At 40.1% G+C, this 18,370-nt stretch overlaps 1 protein-coding gene across 2 annotated transcripts in view; it reads left to right on the top strand.

The window, feature by feature from the left end:
* The window catches only part of LOC117465257 (adenosine kinase-like), a 99,093-nt gene extending 83,802 nt beyond the window's left edge, over window positions 1-15,291 (top strand). For both annotated transcript variants that reach the window (XM_034108193.2, XM_034108194.2), the window contains 4 exons: window positions 3,437-3,472; window positions 7,110-7,224; window positions 14,578-14,664; window positions 14,960-15,291. In XM_034108193.2, the coding sequence (XP_033964084.1) occupies window positions 3,437-3,472; window positions 7,110-7,224; window positions 14,578-14,664; window positions 14,960-15,084 (363 nt within the window). In that variant the 3' untranslated portion in view covers window positions 15,085-15,291. The remainder of the gene's footprint in view (window positions 1-3,436; window positions 3,473-7,109; window positions 7,225-14,577; window positions 14,665-14,959) is intronic.
* Window positions 15,292-18,370: the final 3,079 nt, after the last annotated feature.

The raw sequence follows: 18,370 nt of genomic DNA, 5'->3' as shown, positions 1-18,370 counted from the left end.
GTAGTTGAACCTAATTACAAGCGGTACAGCCGCAGGTGTGCCGCCGGTCGCCATGGTGTTACTACGAGGTAGTAACAGAGGCGCGCACGTCTGCGTAATGAGCCCGGCTAAAATAACTGGATGGCCTACCTGCCTGTCAGCCTTCCATCTGGGCACAAAGTTATCTCGTGCCCTCATTGGTCATGTGCGCGTTCGTGTGTGTTGGAGGAGGCGGGCTCTATAAGGAAGTAGCAGCCTCTAGCAGATTATCTCCGGTTGTGTATTTTCAAATTCTAGCGATCTCGAGCCGGTTTCTCTCAAATGTACCTACCCCACCTTTAATACACCAAAAATAGAAAACACAATGATTGTTCACGAGTCCCAACACACGAGTCCAAGTCGAGTCTGAAGTCTTTTGGTCACGAGTCTAAGTCAAGTCTCAAGTCTCTGCGACTCGAGTCCGAGTCGCAGACTCGAGTCCCCATCTCTGGTTATCCAGAGCCATGAATGTCATCTTTGCTCATCTCTTTATGATGAGGTGTTCTATAAAGACTGACTGCATATTGAGCAGTTTTCATTAAGAGGAAGAACACTCAGTCAATATGGAATAAGTTACTTCACAGAAACGACCCACATGCTGTGGCTGCACAGGCATGCTATGCTCCTGTCACATGTAGTGTCAAGGAAAACAAAGTGTGAGGCTTTGAAAAAATGTCCTTTGCATGAAGTGTGTATTTCCTCTTTCATTTTGCTTGGCAAGAAATTGTAGACTCCCGCCCCCCTGACTGGGCTCTGGATTATTAGCTTAAGCTCTCTAAAAATATCCCTTTGACTGTTTAAGCCTCTGACAGCAGCAACATCTCACACATTCTGATCGCTTTATACTAACTATGGCTGCAGAGGGCTCATGCACTCAGCCTGACTTGTTATCTATTACCTTGTTTGCCCGAGGAGTAGAACTTACGGGCTCCGAAATCTGCAAAAAGAGAAGTCCTCTCTCCTTCAGAATCGGACTCGGAGTGGATCATGAAAGGCGAGCGTGCGATCTCCGAACAAACAAGATGCTTTTTTGAGCACGAGAGGAATTTGCCCAGATGTCACTCGAAGCGCTTGTCATTGTTGCGACAGCTGTAGAAGCACATGAACCGTCATTTGAAAACCACACGTACCAAAACAGCACACGTCAAATGTGTAACGCACACAACCTGAAACGTAGGACTTTCCAATTTCAATGTAGAAAATTATGACTTTTATTGCCTATCATTTCAGTTTTATTGACATGCATGTGTAGTTCAGCTAATTGCATATTTACCAGCACACAGTATTTATCATACCAATATATTAGGTTTAGCTGAGCTTATACAAGCAAATATCTTTGGTGTTGGCCTTCATAACAGCTCATAGAAATTAATAAATTCCTAAAAGGGATTACACCGTACACATGTGGCTCATAGACATCGCTTCAATTATCTTTTCTTCCAACATCCACACTCTCTCAAGGCTTTTCTCAAAAAATATGATAGCTGCTAACTAGAGAGAGACGGAGGGTGAGATAGAGGCATGTGCCGCTCCACGGCACCATCGTTATTCCAGCCTTCATTCATGTGTCTCTTTTAAATGCTTTCAGATGAAATATCGCTGTTTTGACAAGACATTTTTCCAAGCTGCTCGCGTCCCTGCGAGATGCCTCATGCTCGCCGGTGATGGAACGTTGCTGAGTAGAAAAGTCAATATGTGGTTGTAAATATATGAAAACAAATGTGAGACCTAATCCTTCAATAGACTGAGAAAGGCAAAGGGAGGAGAGAGGAAAAAGACTCTTCACCTTTACTCATTATAAAGCTGCTTATGGGCTACAGCGGCTAATTGACTAGCCTCTCTGCCCCTGTGTGTGTGGAAGGAGTCGAGGGGGGTCATGAATTGACATATTGCTGGCGCTGTTGATCCAAGGCAGAGAGCCATGAGGCTTTCCTCCAGGGACCGGTAACCTTATTGTTCCATGTCATCTCCTCCCCTTCTGTTTGAGGACCAGGTTGCCAACCTTTCCCCAAGGTCACGCAAATATCAGCCCCCCTACTGCAGATAATTGGATTGTTTAGAATCATAACATCGACTTATTGGCCCGTCTGGGGTCAAAAGTGAATTTAGTGCACCAGGTTGTCCGTCATGATTTGTGGCATCGTTCTGAACCGACAAGCAACAGCTTCTGTCACCGGTTAAAGAAACGACCAGAGGTTTGGCAGGCTGTTGCCTACAAAAGACATATTGATATATACAGAGCTAATCATATTGTCTAATGCTGCTTCTGTATTCGATTTGTTTCCCCCAATTATTCCAAGGATCCGTTGCTTTCTATTCTTTGTTAATTGATGTGCAGAACCAACCCTGAAATGTCCAAAAGAACAATGTTTTTTTGATAAATTGTTTACATGTTTGCTCTACGTAATATTCAATAGCATTATATTTTGTTTTGTAACAGTTATATTTTCTACTTTTCAAGGCAGACATTAGTTTTAATCAATCTCTGAGTGATTTTTAAAATGGCAAAAAGTGTCCCCAAGTTCTGTACTTAGGACCCTAGATTTTTAAACCCTAGAAATGAGGTATCATTTACCTTATGTGTGATACTTTTAATGTAGGTAGTACGTTATGAACTAATTTTTCCCAGGCAGCCGTTGTTCTCCATTAATTTTCATACACTTGAAACTCTTGAGTTGTGTAATTATGTAAATGTGGTTAATTAAACTGTAATTCAAAGCATCAACTGATCTGCTAATGGAGACTTGAGCTTCAAAAGCAAAATTATTAATATTGTATGGAAATTACAGAGAAACCCAATTTCCCCGAAACAATAAGAACAAAATACACATGTAGATTTTTTTGTAGAATGAATTTGCTTTAGACAACCCAAATAAGTTTCAAGAGCTTAACACCCAGTTGTCACCCCATACTAAAATAAATGGAGACTAACAGCTGCCTGAAATAGTAAAACAAATGCCTACAAATCTAATTCACTGGATATCTTTACAAAGTTTACGTGATTTGTAGCTAAAGCAAAAATGTGCATACACACATGGGGGCCTTTTAAGTGCACCTGTTGGGAAACCAAAGAAACACGGTGCGTGTTGAATGCCTGCAGTGTCGGGGATTCCCACATACCAGAACATATTCATGGTTTCATGGCTGGGGGCTTACGTGGTGTTACCTCATGCTGCCGTGGTAAGAAGAGACCAAGTGGGGCAATAGATTAAATGGGTGGGCTGCATGCCTATTAAATCAGGGGTTGGCAGAGGAGCGCTATCTCAGGTTACCTATTCGCAGGTGTCATGGCCGCACATGTGAGGGAGCGGAGGCAACGAGATGTCTTTACTTCACGTCGGTAGTGTGACATTCTACTCTGCATGTGACTCTGTAATTAACTGCTCATCTGTGTGTGTTTTTTTTTTTTCTTCTCTAGGAGGCGGCGACATTTGCCAAAGAGCTCGGCTTTGAGGTGAGTTGACCGGCAATTGCACACTAAACAGATCCTAAAGGTTTATTTTTGCTGATAATGAAGTTCTTTTTGGACAGTGATTGATGTGCTATTATACTCTCCAGGCCTTGCAGCAGTTGCTATGGAAACCTGGCAGTCGTCATGGTTTCTTTGTTCAGCCAGCTCTCTGTTATGACGCACTCTGCTAGGTCTGCACCCAACATCGCCTACAGATGTTATTTATTGAATTTTGAAAAGCCTCTTGGGAAGCTGGGAAGTTGGGCATGGTTTCAAGCCTTTCTCTGCAGGCTGGGGGCTCATCAGGTTGCCTGGTTAAAAAGCCTCCTCATTATCTTCATTGCACTCAGGGATGATACTGTATGTCTCCCTGTCCCTGCTATGGCATTACAGCACACTGAAACCCACTGTAGTCTTTTAATAACCAAATTACAGCCACCGGTGGTTTTAGATTATGGAAATGAAAATGACAGTGCTTGTTCTCCATAGATCGTGCTTTAAAGTGGGGCTGCCTCTTACGTGTAAAAATGAATGTTCCCCGTGTCTATTTTCCGCCTGTATTTTGCATATTTTCCAGTCGCGCTGAAATCAAAAACACAAATAGCCGGTGTATGTGTGTGCTCAGGTATTTTAAGTGCCTTCTCTCTTTCAAAGGTAAGGCTGCCTTGAGTATGGCTCTGCACTGTGTGAATAATTGTCATCCAGAATCACTAACGGTGTGATCAACGTGACTGGAATAGAAATGCAATCCTGATGGCAGTGACAGGTTTAAGAGAGGAGAAGGCAGGAAGAGGAAGGGGGGGGGGCTCGCTTGGTGTGATGGAGGGTGCCTCACATGAGAAAATAACACAAAGGGCAAAGTATAGACTCTCCTAGTAGTTACAATTCTTTGACATTTTCCATGTCAACCTGATTTGCCAGAACACTCTGCATCAAAAATTGCATCAGATGGATGTGATTTCTCAGATAACATCAGCGGTCTGTGCTGCACTTAATGCATTTTCAGATGCTTGTAGTTCAAAAAGGTTCTTCAAAGTTCTTTTTTTTGTCACTTTGTAATGATAATTTCACTTGCCGCCATACTGTAGCTGTACCCAGACAAGTTTTAAAAATATCAATATACAGAGTGTATACTAGCTTATAGAACTTTGTTTAAAATGGGACAAACAAATATAATGTTTAAACAAGATTTATAGGAAGAAATGTGTCGTTCACACATACACAGTACTCTTGTAATACGAGTATGACTGCAGAAAAACTCTGGGTTTAATAAGGATAATTTCCATCCCTTATACAATATCTCAAAAATATGAAATGTGTGACAATTATAAAAAAATCCTAAGCTTAAAGATCTTGGATAGTTGTTTGACGAAATAATTTTAGCGCACATCCTCTTACTGGAAATATTCTGGAGCTTTTAGCCATATCGCATGGATTTTATAAGAAGGAGTTGCTCAGTTGTCATGGCGATTGTTGAAAGATGGTCTCCAGTGTCGCATCTGACAACCTGTTATGTGACCAAAATGATATAAATAAACAAACCTCTCTATTACAACTGAGCAAACTCCATCTCACAAAACACTGCTGGATGCCCTTGAATGGATCTTGTGATAAGTTTCTTTTTTCAAATTAAATTCATGTTAAATTCAATGAACTGACTTTCAATAGCATCTATCAAATTAAATTCTCCAGACCGAGCTCGAGTACCTCTTTTTGAAAACATGAACCAAAATCAATTACTTATTTTGACAAGTCTTTTGTAAAATTATACCGCAATTGTATCATCCTGTCGCGGCACCAAATATTCAGATTCAGATTCAACTTTATTGTCATTACATAGTACATGTACTAGTGACGAAAATATATGTTTTAATAGTTATTCTGTCAAATATACTTCTTTAACTTTAATTAAATTAATTAGTTCAGTTAATTGATCAGTGGAGGATTTTTTTTTTTACGGATACTTTTATTGGATATTGTTAGCTGCTGCCGAGTAGTGATTATCTGACTTGATGCACTTTTAATGTATTCTGAAACATTGTTATTATCACATTATGGATGACTGACAAAAATGGCAGCAGCACTCCTCTAGTGTAAATAAGAGATAAAAAGCTTGTATTTTCCAAAACAGCAATCAGCAGATCTCAACACAGTCGCCTGATTGTGATCTGTTTCCCTTTAAATGCTCAAAGAACTATCTTCATCACGCTCTGATTGAATCTCTCCCTGGCAGTGTTTGTCAAACAGCCTGCAGTGGAGACCATCACTTTCTCACTGGCTTCGACACAAAAAACACAATTTAACACCCCTGTGAAGCTCCTATATTTCACGCCTTGTTGATTTATGTCTGATCAATTGCCACACAATCGTAAATATTAACATTTGTCAGCGCTAAACTAAATTGACCATATCATTTGCCAGTTCATTTGTCCTGCACTTATCTCTCTGCATTCTTTTGCCGTAGGAACTTGCCAGGTAAGTGTTTCTGCCCGTCAAAAAGGAGGAAGTTGTTTATGTGTGTGTACAGCGTGCCCTCCTCAACAGGCGTGATGCTTACCCTCCCACCTCTGGCTTGTAGAACCTTTTAGCTCCTAAACCTGAGTAGAGCGCCTTTTTTTATGCCGGCGAACATAAAACCGAAGGGTGACAATGTGCCGAAGCCTTGTGCGGTTTTGCATTCAGTGGCTGGAGGACTGCTTGTGGTTACATCCAGTCACAGTGACAAATTACCTTTTTATTTTTTTCTTTCACCGACGCCTGCTAACAGCCTCTGTATTAACCTCACCATTAGCACTTACTTAGAGTGTTACACCCATTTTTCCTAGAGCCAGGGTCTCCCCGGACCTCTCAGGGCTGATTAAAGGACATTTGGGAGGCATTTAGAGGTGTAAAAGCTCATTGGTTTGAGTGAGCCAGTGTGGCTTGTACTATTGGGTTGGAGCCTATCTCTCTGATTACTCCCATAACCACAGTATTTGCTCGCCCTGAAGGTGCTTGAATGTTAGCTTTGACACAGATGCTAGAGGCGTCTACTACCCCTTAATGCTAGCTACTCAGCGTGCTGTATTACGGAACAGAAGAGTCCACCCCACTGCGAGGTGGCGATAAAGACATTCCACCTGCTCATAGTACATCATGATGAGTTAATAATAAAGTAGCACTGACAGGTGTGGGTTTTTTATCCCTCTCATGATCAAAGGCAAGCACTCCGGAGAGTTCTGTCGTCTCCAGGCGAGAATATCCATTCTGTGCAGATGCTGAGGAGAGATGGCCTGTTTCAGGAAGAGAATGATACAGTACACGCACCACCTATCCCTTCAGCTCAGAAGTAGCTTTATCTGACAACAGCATATCTTCACAAGCTTATTTTCATCTCACTTAGGGAATATGACATTCTAATATTTTACAGCTCTCCTGTAGCGACATGGAAACATCATTGAGCGCCCCTATTGATCTTCTCCGAAGCGGTTTCATAGCCCATCTGGTTTCATTATCACTTGATCCGTCTGCCAGGATTGGAAAAAAAAGATCTGACCTCTTCCTGTCACAGTTTGCGATCTTTGATTAACTTCTCAGAAACTGTTATTCTCGATGCATTTATTCAACCTTACATACTCCCTGTGTTTTGGTGTTTTTACAGACGGATGACATCGCAGAGATTGCAAAAAAGGCCCAAAACCTCCCCAAGGAAAACACGAAGAGGCAGCGAATGGTGGTGTTCACCCAGGGCAAGGACGACACTGTTGCAACTGTTGGTAGGCAATTTATTGTTTTTTCGTTTTTGTCTGCCTGTCTTCACATATTTCAACTGGAGAACCACTCAAAGCCATCCCAACTTTGGCCCCTTTTGGACATCTTTACCCTCCTCTTAAACCTCATATCACAAAACTGCAGAGCGGAGCCTTAAATAGATTGTAGATCTCTGACTGAAAAGAGCTGAATGCTATCAGTAATTTCTTTGAAGTTTAACCTGAAATATTGACACCAGATGTTAGAAAAAATGAATGCTTGCACTACATTCTGTCATTTCGGAGCATAAAAGAAATGTGGGGGATGCAGAGAGCAGGCATTGATTTGTGAAGTACTTCTAACTTTGTCTTGGACAGACTCCAGGCCAGTCCTCAGCCATTTGCAATGCTTAGACTCTTACATCCTGCCCTTTTCTTTTCCTTCCTGCAAAATGCTGGCAGAGTGGCCTCGAGGAGAGGTTGATAATGTTGCTCCTCAAATCAATGCATTATTTTTTTTTATTTGGGGCAGATTTGTTAGCGGGACATTAAAAGGCAATGTCATCATAACTGAGCAGGGGTTGCAGGTTTAAGCGGTGTGTGGGGAGACGATAGTTTTCGATTACTGCTGGGAGATGTTTCCTTTGTTTGGAGCCACAGGGTGTCTCTCCTCGTTGCCCTTGCAGTTCAGAGAAGCCTGCACGTGGAGAGATGGCCTCAGGTAAAGACTCCAACATATCACTCATCACTGGGGACTGCAGGGAGCACGGCCACAGCAGCACTGTACATGCAGGACACTGTCTCTACATGTCCACGCGCCTTAATTCCACTGTATTTACGAGCTGAAGCTTTGGACAGTATGTTGCCAATGGCATCAGAATCATCAGAATTCCTTCATTTGTCCCGCAGCGGGGACATTTATTCAATCCAATCCAACTTTATATATAGCACATTTAAAAACAACAGAGTTGACCAAAGTGCTGTACATCAATACATATATAAAAAGCAGCATAAATACATTTAGACAAAACAAATGTAAAAGCACGAGACAATAAAAGCATACTTGTAGCCACAGACTGAAAAACTCTCATACACGATGTAAACGCATGTACTGTATTACAACAGCAGAAGTATAGTGCAGATAAAGCAAAAATGATAGATACTAAATAAAAAAAGTAGGCACACGTTATTAATAATCAAAAACAAAGTAATAACATAAAAGTACACCATGGTATAAAAGAAAACCTATTGTAGCAGTATATTCTTTAAAAGTGACCAAATGAAATTATAAAAGTAGCATGAGATTCAGTAAATCTTTTTCTGTATATATATCTATATTGTATTTTCCTTTTAATGGTCTGTAAAATGTGCTGCCATGTTGGCTACATTTCTCAAGAGACTCTTGGTATAATAAAGGTTTTAAGTGGCTGTAATCAATATTTTTTTATATTAAAAACTATAAAATAACTATAATCTGAAAAGGGAAGCCACAGAATGATTACCCAGTTCTCCCAAGCTCTATAAAGGTTTTTAATCTTTTAACTCCTTGTTTTGGTTTTACAGGCGCCACTTTACAGTTTTGGTCCGCTGTCATCAGTGTTGTTTACTGCCGCAGCACGTCCGCTGTGTTCAGCTATAAAACTCAAAATAAACCCACATTAGCAACAAAGTTAGCGACTAGCTCGTGAACATATTACAGATTTAGCAGCAAGAGCAAGGTATGGAGCACAGAAGGAGCTAAAAGCACAGTGGCTGTTGGACTTTGATGCATCGGGTGTACATTTATCAATCTCTTATCCTTCAATGTATTAACATACTGATGTATTGCCAAGTACAAACTAATAGCATATGTTTTAATGAAGCAAATAATCATGTTCAAAGCAGTGTTCCTGGAAGTACATTTCCTTTCGAGAGTCTGAAAATATATTCTTAAGTAGGCAGTTAAAAAGAAGGAGAATCAACCCATTGTGCTGGAGGTGATGGATAATTCCTGCCTGCTCCCCTCATTGCTCCTGCATGGAGACAGAGCTGCACGCCGCTGTGAACTTTATATAACATACATGATGAATGCAGGCGGGATGAAAGACAATGTGTTTCAGATGTCATCTACAAAGGCAAACATGATAAATGTAATTGACTGTGCTATCATTTCAGTGGAGCAGATACAGTAGTAGGTGCTACAGCATTGGCGTGTGAGTGTGTGTGTACGTGCGTGTGTGTTAACATCGCTATTCATGCCCGCCAAATAAATGTCAATGTAAAAAGAGAATTAAAGATTTTCATTTCCCAGAGGCGGCGCTCTAATAAACTTGATCTCTCATTTTGTTTGCAATTTGTCCTCCTGTCAGGATTTGATCATTTGCCAGCGTCTGCATGTCATGTTAAACCATTTTATAGTGATTAAGGACGGGAGAATGCTTTCCCCCGTGGTATAATTCTCTAAAAAGAGATGTCAATTTGTTATTGTTCTTTTTTCCCCTGCCCTTCATTTGGAGCCTTTCATCACACCACCGCTTCAAATGTGCCTTTTTTAAGAGCTGGGAGCAGGGGGGAAATGGCCCTTTATTTAGCTGCCACTGACACTGCTGAACTACACTGGGCTTTTGCTTATACACCCATTAAAGCAGTAATTAAGATCATTGTGCCCTGAACCTTAACGGTGTGGAGATCTAATAAACGATCATTCAGCGGGGGTGCCGCTCTAATCGCTGATAAGGACTTGATAAAGCCTGACTCTGCTCCTCGCCGAGTTTTAAGGCTCTCAAGGGGGCTAACCAGGCAGAATTCAACTTGGAAAAAAAGACCTCATCCATACATGTTAATCACACGAGGCAGACGGAGTACTGGCTACAAGGCTCTTTATTTAATGCATGTTTTGTTGTTATTCTCCCCAAATTACAGTAGATTAAACATTGCATAATTACAGAAATGTCTACTTGAAGAAGTAATCTGTTTAAAACGCCGTATGTTTACGAAGAACCAAATCAATTAACTTCCCGTGCTGGGAGAAAGAACTCTTTTCTCTTGGCATCCCTCTTTCAATGTTTTCTTTCATGTCTCTCTGAAAGGATATTGGTTGGCGATGATCTTTTGCCTGTGGTTACAGTAATTACAGGCATATGTATATTTTTTCTAACTCAATTGTGAACAAAGATGCTGGTTATGATAGGGAAACAGATTGAATGTCAACTTGCTCCTAACCTGTCGCGTTTGCCAAGAAAGTGGAAATGTTGTTTTCCTCTCCGAGGCTCAGAGTTTGGCTGGAACGCAACAGGAAGCGTTCCAGAAGAAGTGTTCTCGGGAAGTTTTCTCACATAAAGATGTTGTACTTAAACTTCAGCTCATGCCTTGTAGCTTAATACTCATGTAACATTCCCAGTCATTTTGCAGCCCAGGGATTGAAAATGATGTCTTCATTGATTTATTTTCGGAGATGATAGTGTGACAGGATCAATGTGAATTTTAATGATGTGCCCGCTATTTGATCAACCTGCTTCCTGTCAAAGCAACAACAGTGAGCACTGGAACACAACCAAGTAGAGTATTCATTTCAGAAATTCATATACTCATTTTCCAATAAATCCGAGGTCGTCTTATGTGCGTGTACAGTAGCTTTCTCTCAGTCAGTGTTGTGCTGTGAATTGGCATTGTTAAAAAGAATAGCCAATAATAAAGGACTTAATTGATACTCGTTTCAAAGAGACGCCTGTTGAAAAAATGTCTTAAGTTTAATCACCACCATTCAAGGGTTGTAATGAGGGAATTATGAAGAGCGAATTAACAAAAGCACACAATTATAGCTTACTCGAAAGGAAGTATTTGAATTATTTCTCGGCTTTTCTCCGTTTTCTTTCCTCTGCTGCAGGTTACCTGTCACAGCACAGCCCACATACTCACCAACAATCTGCTGCTTCACTCACTTTGTCAAACCAAACTCTAGTAACAAGGATATGTTAGTTTAAAAAAGCACAGCAGAGTTGTATTGATTGAAAATAATGTTGCAGATCTCATTACAGTGAAATGTGAAATGAGTGAGCAAAGTGATGTTTTCAGGCTTTCTACATGCCAGTAACAACAGAGTCTGTGTTTATTGGCAGGAGTTTAATTTTTTTCTTTTATTGCCATTTCCATGACAGATTTTTACCAATGAGATCTTTGTAACAGGCGACTGAGGAATTGTTGGCCTGTAACCTGAGTTATACGTCAGTCAAATATAATTACATGCCTAAATGTGGTTATGTGAACTTTTCCCTGAAAACTTCAACTTGGCCGTGATGACAGAAGGAGAACGGTGATCTATTGTGTCAAGACATGTTAAAACATATCACATGCTGAAATTAAAATGTACTTTCAGTTACAGTAAATGCTGACATTGGCAAGCTAATGTGCTAACAATAACAATGCTAACACGTTAGTGTTTAGCAGGAAATGTTCCCCACCTAAATTGATGGTGTTAGCATGCTAACCTTTGCCTTTAGCACTAAAGTACAGCCGAATCTGATAGGAATGTTATTAGTATTCATTCCCAAATCAAAGTAATTGGAAAGAAATATGATTTAGACCTGATGATAAAAATGTAATCTAATTGAATCCAGCAGCAGATTTTTCAGTTTAGACCCAAACGGTGTTGGCATTGCCATCTCAAGAACTTTAATCGTGATACTGACTTTAGGTTACAGTTATAGGATGCTAATGGCTGAGGCTGAATTTGTATGTTACTTTAGCTCAATAAGTGGTTCTATAGTCTGGTTATGTCATGCACAAAACAGCTTTAATTGATAATATTGGAAAAAATATACTAATTTGTGTGAAAAGAAAGATTGAGATTTCCTTGAAATAAAAGGAAAAGGCAATAGCAAAAAGATGCCCTCATGTATGTTAGTTGTGTAATCCTCAGTTTATATACTGTCTTTCAAAGAAAACAAAATAAGGATCTGTTGATTGCGAATGCATAGCTGTAGGTGAAACCCATTACAATGTGTTCAATTACTTCTGACATATCCTGATGATGTATTTTCCTAATATGTCATGTAAGAGCCTTTTGGAAGAAATGGTCTATCTAATAAGTCCTGACTCCTCATGTACAACCCACCCTGGAGAGGGTAACCACCTCTTTCCGTACAAATATTTACACAGTTATTTATATCCGATTTGTCGGGTGTAATGAATAGCAGAATATGTGCTGACAAGTACAGTAGCGTCAACATTTAAAGCATCCGATTGTATAGCCACAAAGTGCATCGCCTAAGCAAAACCACATCTAACGTTACTTAACTGAGGAATAAGTCACATAACTGTATGAGCCCATTTCGTTGCGTTTAATCGTTTGAAGAGGGAGGAGGATTCTGGAGCTTCTTCTGTGGCATTAATTAAGCAAAGTCGTTATGTTACTAATTAGCTGATCCTAAAAGGATTCCTGTATTATTGTAATTTATTATCAAAGTGACAATCTCCTGCTTCCCTTTTTAAGAGAGAGAATGTGTCATTGAGAAAACACAATCTAACTCGTTATCTAATACATCCCCAGCACCTGACCTGCTCACATTGTGCTTTGTGAGATGTGGTTTCTGCTGCAACTTGATGCAGTTTCTCTCACAGTAGGTGTGTTACAATCATTTCCCTGACATCAGGTGTTGAGCATATGTTCGGCTGCAGGTTGTGTATCTTTCTCCCTGTAATACAAGAGCAGAAATGTATTCAAGAACTGGAGGGGGTGTCTTATCTGCCGCACAGATATTCTGAGCCGTTGTTAGATTAGCAGGGAGCCTCATTAAACAACTTTTTGTAGTTTTTGTTCTCATGTTCTCCTTAAACTTCCAACCTTTCTCTCTCCATAAGAGGTCTGTCAGCCTTTCTCGAGTTCCTTTTATCCACATGTCCACATGTGATGTCTTTTGTCTCTTGCACCTTTTTGAAGGTTCACGTCGGCACCAGAGCCCTGGGATTGTTTGAAGATTGTGTGTGTGGTTCAGATTGTTCTGACATAAGTTGCTGATTTAATGTCACTCTACACCTCGAGAATCTGTCATCTGGTAGATATTTTTTCCTTTTCCTCCCCACCCCTCTCCCTTAAACTGGAAGTCCCTTTGAAGTGCATATGCTACTGATAATTGAAGCAATATAATCCACTGAAGATAATAAAGAGAACCTCATTTAATGGATTCCGTTTTGAACTGAAACGACTTACAGCGATTGCATTGTTTTTAATTTACCAGAGCACCAAAGCTTTCGACATGTTAAGAGTTTTTACTTTTGATGATCTTTTGCTTTTGAATAATTAAAGTGAGGCACAGCAGTACATAGCATTGTTCTGTTTACTTGAGTATCCCTTAGTTGAATTTGCCCTGTAATTTGTGCTGAAACAATAGGTAAATAATCTTACAGTTGTACACATTCAGAAAAGAAACATTTTCATGATCAGTCAGTTGTTAAATGTTTGTCATTTAACAAGCAAACATTCTCTAAGACAGCCTTAAATGCTAACACTTGCTGCTTTACTCTGTTGCAGATCTTTGAAATTAAATGTATTTGGGTTTTGGACTGTTAGTGGAACAAAACGCAATATACAGAAGTCTCCTTGAGTTCATGGAACTTGATATTATTAAATAGTTATTTACCATAATGACATTAAGTGGACTGAAAGATCTATAAAAAATAGGACAAACAGGATTCATAATATGAAGCTGTATTAGCAGCTCTGTTTGGCTACATTAAGCTAAATGCTAAAGCCAGCATGCTGATATTTAGCGGCATTAATGTTCACCATATTAGTTTGGTATGTTGGCATGATAAGATGTTCTTATTAGCATTAAACCGCACTAAAGTATTGCTGAGATGACAGAAATGGTATTCGTTGAGATGTCAACTTTATATTGGTACCAGAGGAAAAGTGAGGGGGTTCACTCCAGTTATAAGCATGGTATTCATAGATTCTAATCTTTAGAATAGCATGTTTTAGTATGCTTTAGTTGGCATGTAAGATTCAAACCTTGTGCACTTCAAAGTTCCTAAATACAAAACAAAAGGTGTTATATTCAGTACTGGCTGCCATTAATAATGTGGCGTTGTTGAATGTACTGTATTAATGACTATTTAAATTCCTTAACTGTTAATCAACATGTATTATTTATGTTACATACATTACTGTATAGAGATCCTTTTTTCTATTTTACACATTTTACTAATAAGCCATACATTATTATGCTACTACTACTTGCTGAAGTGCTTAAGTCAAATGTTCCACCATCTCCAATTATAACATTACCTCCCTGTGTAAACAATTGAAATGTGTTCAATATAAATAGTTTTGAGTCCAATTATGTTGTATTTCAAACACTGGTTTCCATGGTAATTAACAGCCCTCTTGTGTCCTTACCACAGGTGAGAAGGTGACCAGGTTCCCAGTTTTGGACATCGACCAAAACGATATCGTGGACACTAACGGAGCCGGAGACGCCTTCGTGGGAGGTACGGCATGAAAAGCATCCTCTACACAGCTTGATTTCTGTTTTCAATCCCCATTAACCTTTGATACTGTCCAACTAAGTGACATAGTTATGGTTCCAGATGATATCAGTATGACATTTAGCATGCTGTTTCCACTCTGTATGAGCTGATCGGAACAGTCACCTGTTGAGGATGACACAGTGTTGTCTCTTTAACCACAATCCTAATCCTGGCTCGTATTAATGATAACTTCTCCTAACATTTTTGTAGATGATGGAAGGTTACAAATTGACTCCTGCTCTTTTCCTCTACCCAGGATTCCTCTCTTCTTTGGTCAAAGAGCAGGCAGTGGAGGAGTGCATCCGGGCCGGACACTACTCCGCCAACGTCATCATCAGACGCGTCGGATGTACTTTCCCAGAGAAGCCGGACTTCCAGTGATGCATTTGTCTTTTCCACGAGATACTTGTATATGTATGCTTCAGGATTTCATGTACATTTTTTTCTAATTACAGTGACTCACTGCATGGACTAAGTGCTGCAGCTTGAATATTTGATCAAGCTCGCAAAAGCAACTCCGATGTTTAATGTAATTCAACTCATGTACTTGTATCAAACATTGGAATAAAATGGTTATGTTTAAAGGAGCACTCCACTGAAAATCTATCTTTTGAGTATCAAACTGAACTACAGGCCTGAAAGGTACGACAACGTGTCAAAATGAATACAAGCATTGTTACAAAATGTTCCCCTCTACATCATTGGCATGTTTCAAACACCCAGGATCTTCAAAGCCAATCTAAATACTCAGTGTCCCAGTACCACCTCTTCATTGCTTCGGCTGGAAGTAGTGTTTTTATTGATTTATCTGCAAAGTTTGGAGTTTACATCTTTTTGATGAAAAGGCTCAGTGGTAGAGAAATTCATTTTCCTGCAGGATACGTTTAAAAAGTTTCGCTGTATGGACGCGTGGCCTCTAAAAGTGTGTTGTTTGTTTCTTCATGGAGGGTGGCAGCTGGAGAAGTTACAATCGATCCTAGTGACCCAGAGTTAGGCCAAAAAGACGTCTATTGAAAATTGAAAAACCATTCCTCTTGCTTAATCTGCTGTTGATCCTCACGCTGAATATTTTCCAAAAAATGTTGCCAACAAATTGTTAATTAGATTGCTTGCATTGGAAACCACAGAAGTGCTGTATTTAGTAGTGTACACTTTGAGTGCCATCCTTCATGAAGCAGAACACGTTTTAAAGCCTTCTTTCAAACCTGCGTCGGGTTATTGTTGATACATACTACAAAACACCTTTAACATTCAGCTATCATGCTGCAGATATTATAGGTGGCTTTCTATTTCCTGAAAGTGAAATTTTTTTAGTGGACAAAGATCTTCTGCTATCACACCATCAAACTCAATTTACCAAGATAATCTTATACTAAAATAAAGTTAGTAACGACGTATGAGATTTGTTTAACCAGCAGGTGGAAGTTTCTTTGAATACAACCAAATTAAAAATGCAACAACAGGGTTTGTGAATTCGCCCATTATTTAAGCAGCCAGAGGCTCCCTCATGCTAATCACTTTTGGACAGCTCAACACCCTCTATTATGGGGGGGGGGCTGTGGGGGGTGCAGGACCAGCCTGGTGTCCTGGCTCCATGCTTGTTGGGTCCTAACTGGACTCTCGGGGTGTGGAGCTGCATGCTCTGCAAGGCTACAGGAGATCATTTTTCTCAGTTAAGGGATTAGTGGTTGCTCTTCGTGGCGATCATTAGAGGGAACTGAAAATTAGGCTGATCCTTCGCACCCAGCTGTGCTGTCGCTGGGGGTTGGAGTCGAGGATCAGAGGGAGGCGCCTCCCAACCCCCTCCCACTGAGTGTGGGCCAGCAGAGATGTTGGGCAGTGTCTCAAATGTTTTGTGGAAAACAATTCAACACTCATCTGTTCTACAAAGAAGTGTGATGTAGAATAACATTTTGTGTTCCCCTAGAACAACCTGTTACATTATATTCCTTTTTAATTTTTCTCAGGAGGAATCCAGTTTTCACACTTCTTGCACAATAGCTCTCTTTTCTGTAATGATGCATAGTTTATGCATGTATGCTAATGGAGGGCGTTGAGGTGAAAACATTCTCCAGCCAAAATGTTATTAACAACTTTGAGACACTTTTTTTTCATCAGCATTTTTTAAGGTTTCACACAGATGCGCTTTGAAAAGGACCACATTTCTGATTGGGCAAGATTACACTCCATGGCAGCTGGTTCATTTGCTTCTCAAGATGACAGATGGCAAAACACAAACACAAAAAGAGGGAGCCATGATCAAGTAATGAGAATGCCTGCCACAATAAGGAAGCTACGACACATACTTTTCACTTTCCCTGGTAAACTTTTGCTCAATGAATGCAGAAGGTTAAAAAAAGACATAAAATATGTGCATTTCATTTACATTCAACAATACTATACTAGCTCAAGGCAATTTAAACATGTTTAATGCCAGTATCTTGTAGCAGAATTACACAAAATCAAATTTCATCTACCGTTTGCGATAATTATGCTGTTAACAACTGTGACAAGCGAGAGCGACAACTTGACTTTGTGATATTTGCTAACAAAAGTGAGTTCACAACCAGATTTTTTTTTTTTTTTCTGCGAAAGAGAACCGGGGCCATGGCCAGTGTTTTGCCCCGCAGATGGGCAGCAGTGTTTGTGAACACCAGTGTGGCAGTTGGCAGGGATTGAGGAGGGGGGGATGGGCAGATTGCAATGGCACATGCTCCAATTCAAATTATCCCTGGACCCATGCAGCAGTGGAGGACCTGCTGGGGCCCAGGGTGGCATTCATTAAAACCAGACACAGGCAGGTTCGGTCAGCGCCGCCATCATGACACCAGCCCTAAACGCAAATTGGAAACCCCTTTCATTCACATTTCACCTGGTTTAACACCATTTTACAGCTGTGCATCTATGAAAAACATGTTATTGGTATATGTTAACCTGCATTTAGTGGTTAATTAGATTTTAATGAATGTCAAGACTGAACAGCACTCTCATAAACAGTGTTTTAGGGGGAAATATATCAATGTCTTCAAGGTGAGCAATGGATGAAGAAGCAACATGACAAGACTTAAATGGATGCAAATTTCACATCAAATGTGTCATTTTTAACAAGGGGTTAAATGTTTTCTTTAGAAACCTGCCTGAACAGTACAGTAAGAGTTTATCCTCCGATGGGGAGGTACCAATTATCTCTAATTACGTCTGTATGACTGAATGACAAATGTGCTTTCTGGCATTTCTAATGCTGCCAAAGAGTTGTTGAATGAGTGAGGGGAGTGCAAATCTAAAGGCTGAACATGTAATGATCTACATTATTGCTAACAACTATTGCTCTTCCTTGGGCATTGGGGAAGTTAATTAGCAGATTATGTGGTATGTGCATGATAGCCTTCACTGCCCTGGGTCCTATTAGCCGGTGCAAAACAGTTAACATTAAAATAAAAAATGTGTTTATGATAGAGTCACATTTGATCTTCTATCAACTGCACATCAGTTGAAGTTTAAAATGCCCATAGGGAATACATGTTAATAAGGGTGTTATGACATAAAAGTGTTATGTAGCCTGCTGAGACTAATCCAGCAGAAATATGAAGTGTAAAAATGTTCCTCCTGGCTCATCACTGGACATGTTGATGGAGGGGGGGGGGAGTGAAATTGACAATATCATTGT

This window comes from Pseudochaenichthys georgianus, chromosome 19, assembly GCF_902827115.2.
Source record: "Pseudochaenichthys georgianus chromosome 19, fPseGeo1.2, whole genome shotgun sequence".
Classification (NCBI taxonomy): Eukaryota; Metazoa; Chordata; class Actinopteri; order Perciformes; family Channichthyidae; genus Pseudochaenichthys; species Pseudochaenichthys georgianus.
This window is presented reverse-complemented; position numbering and strand designations above follow the sequence as displayed.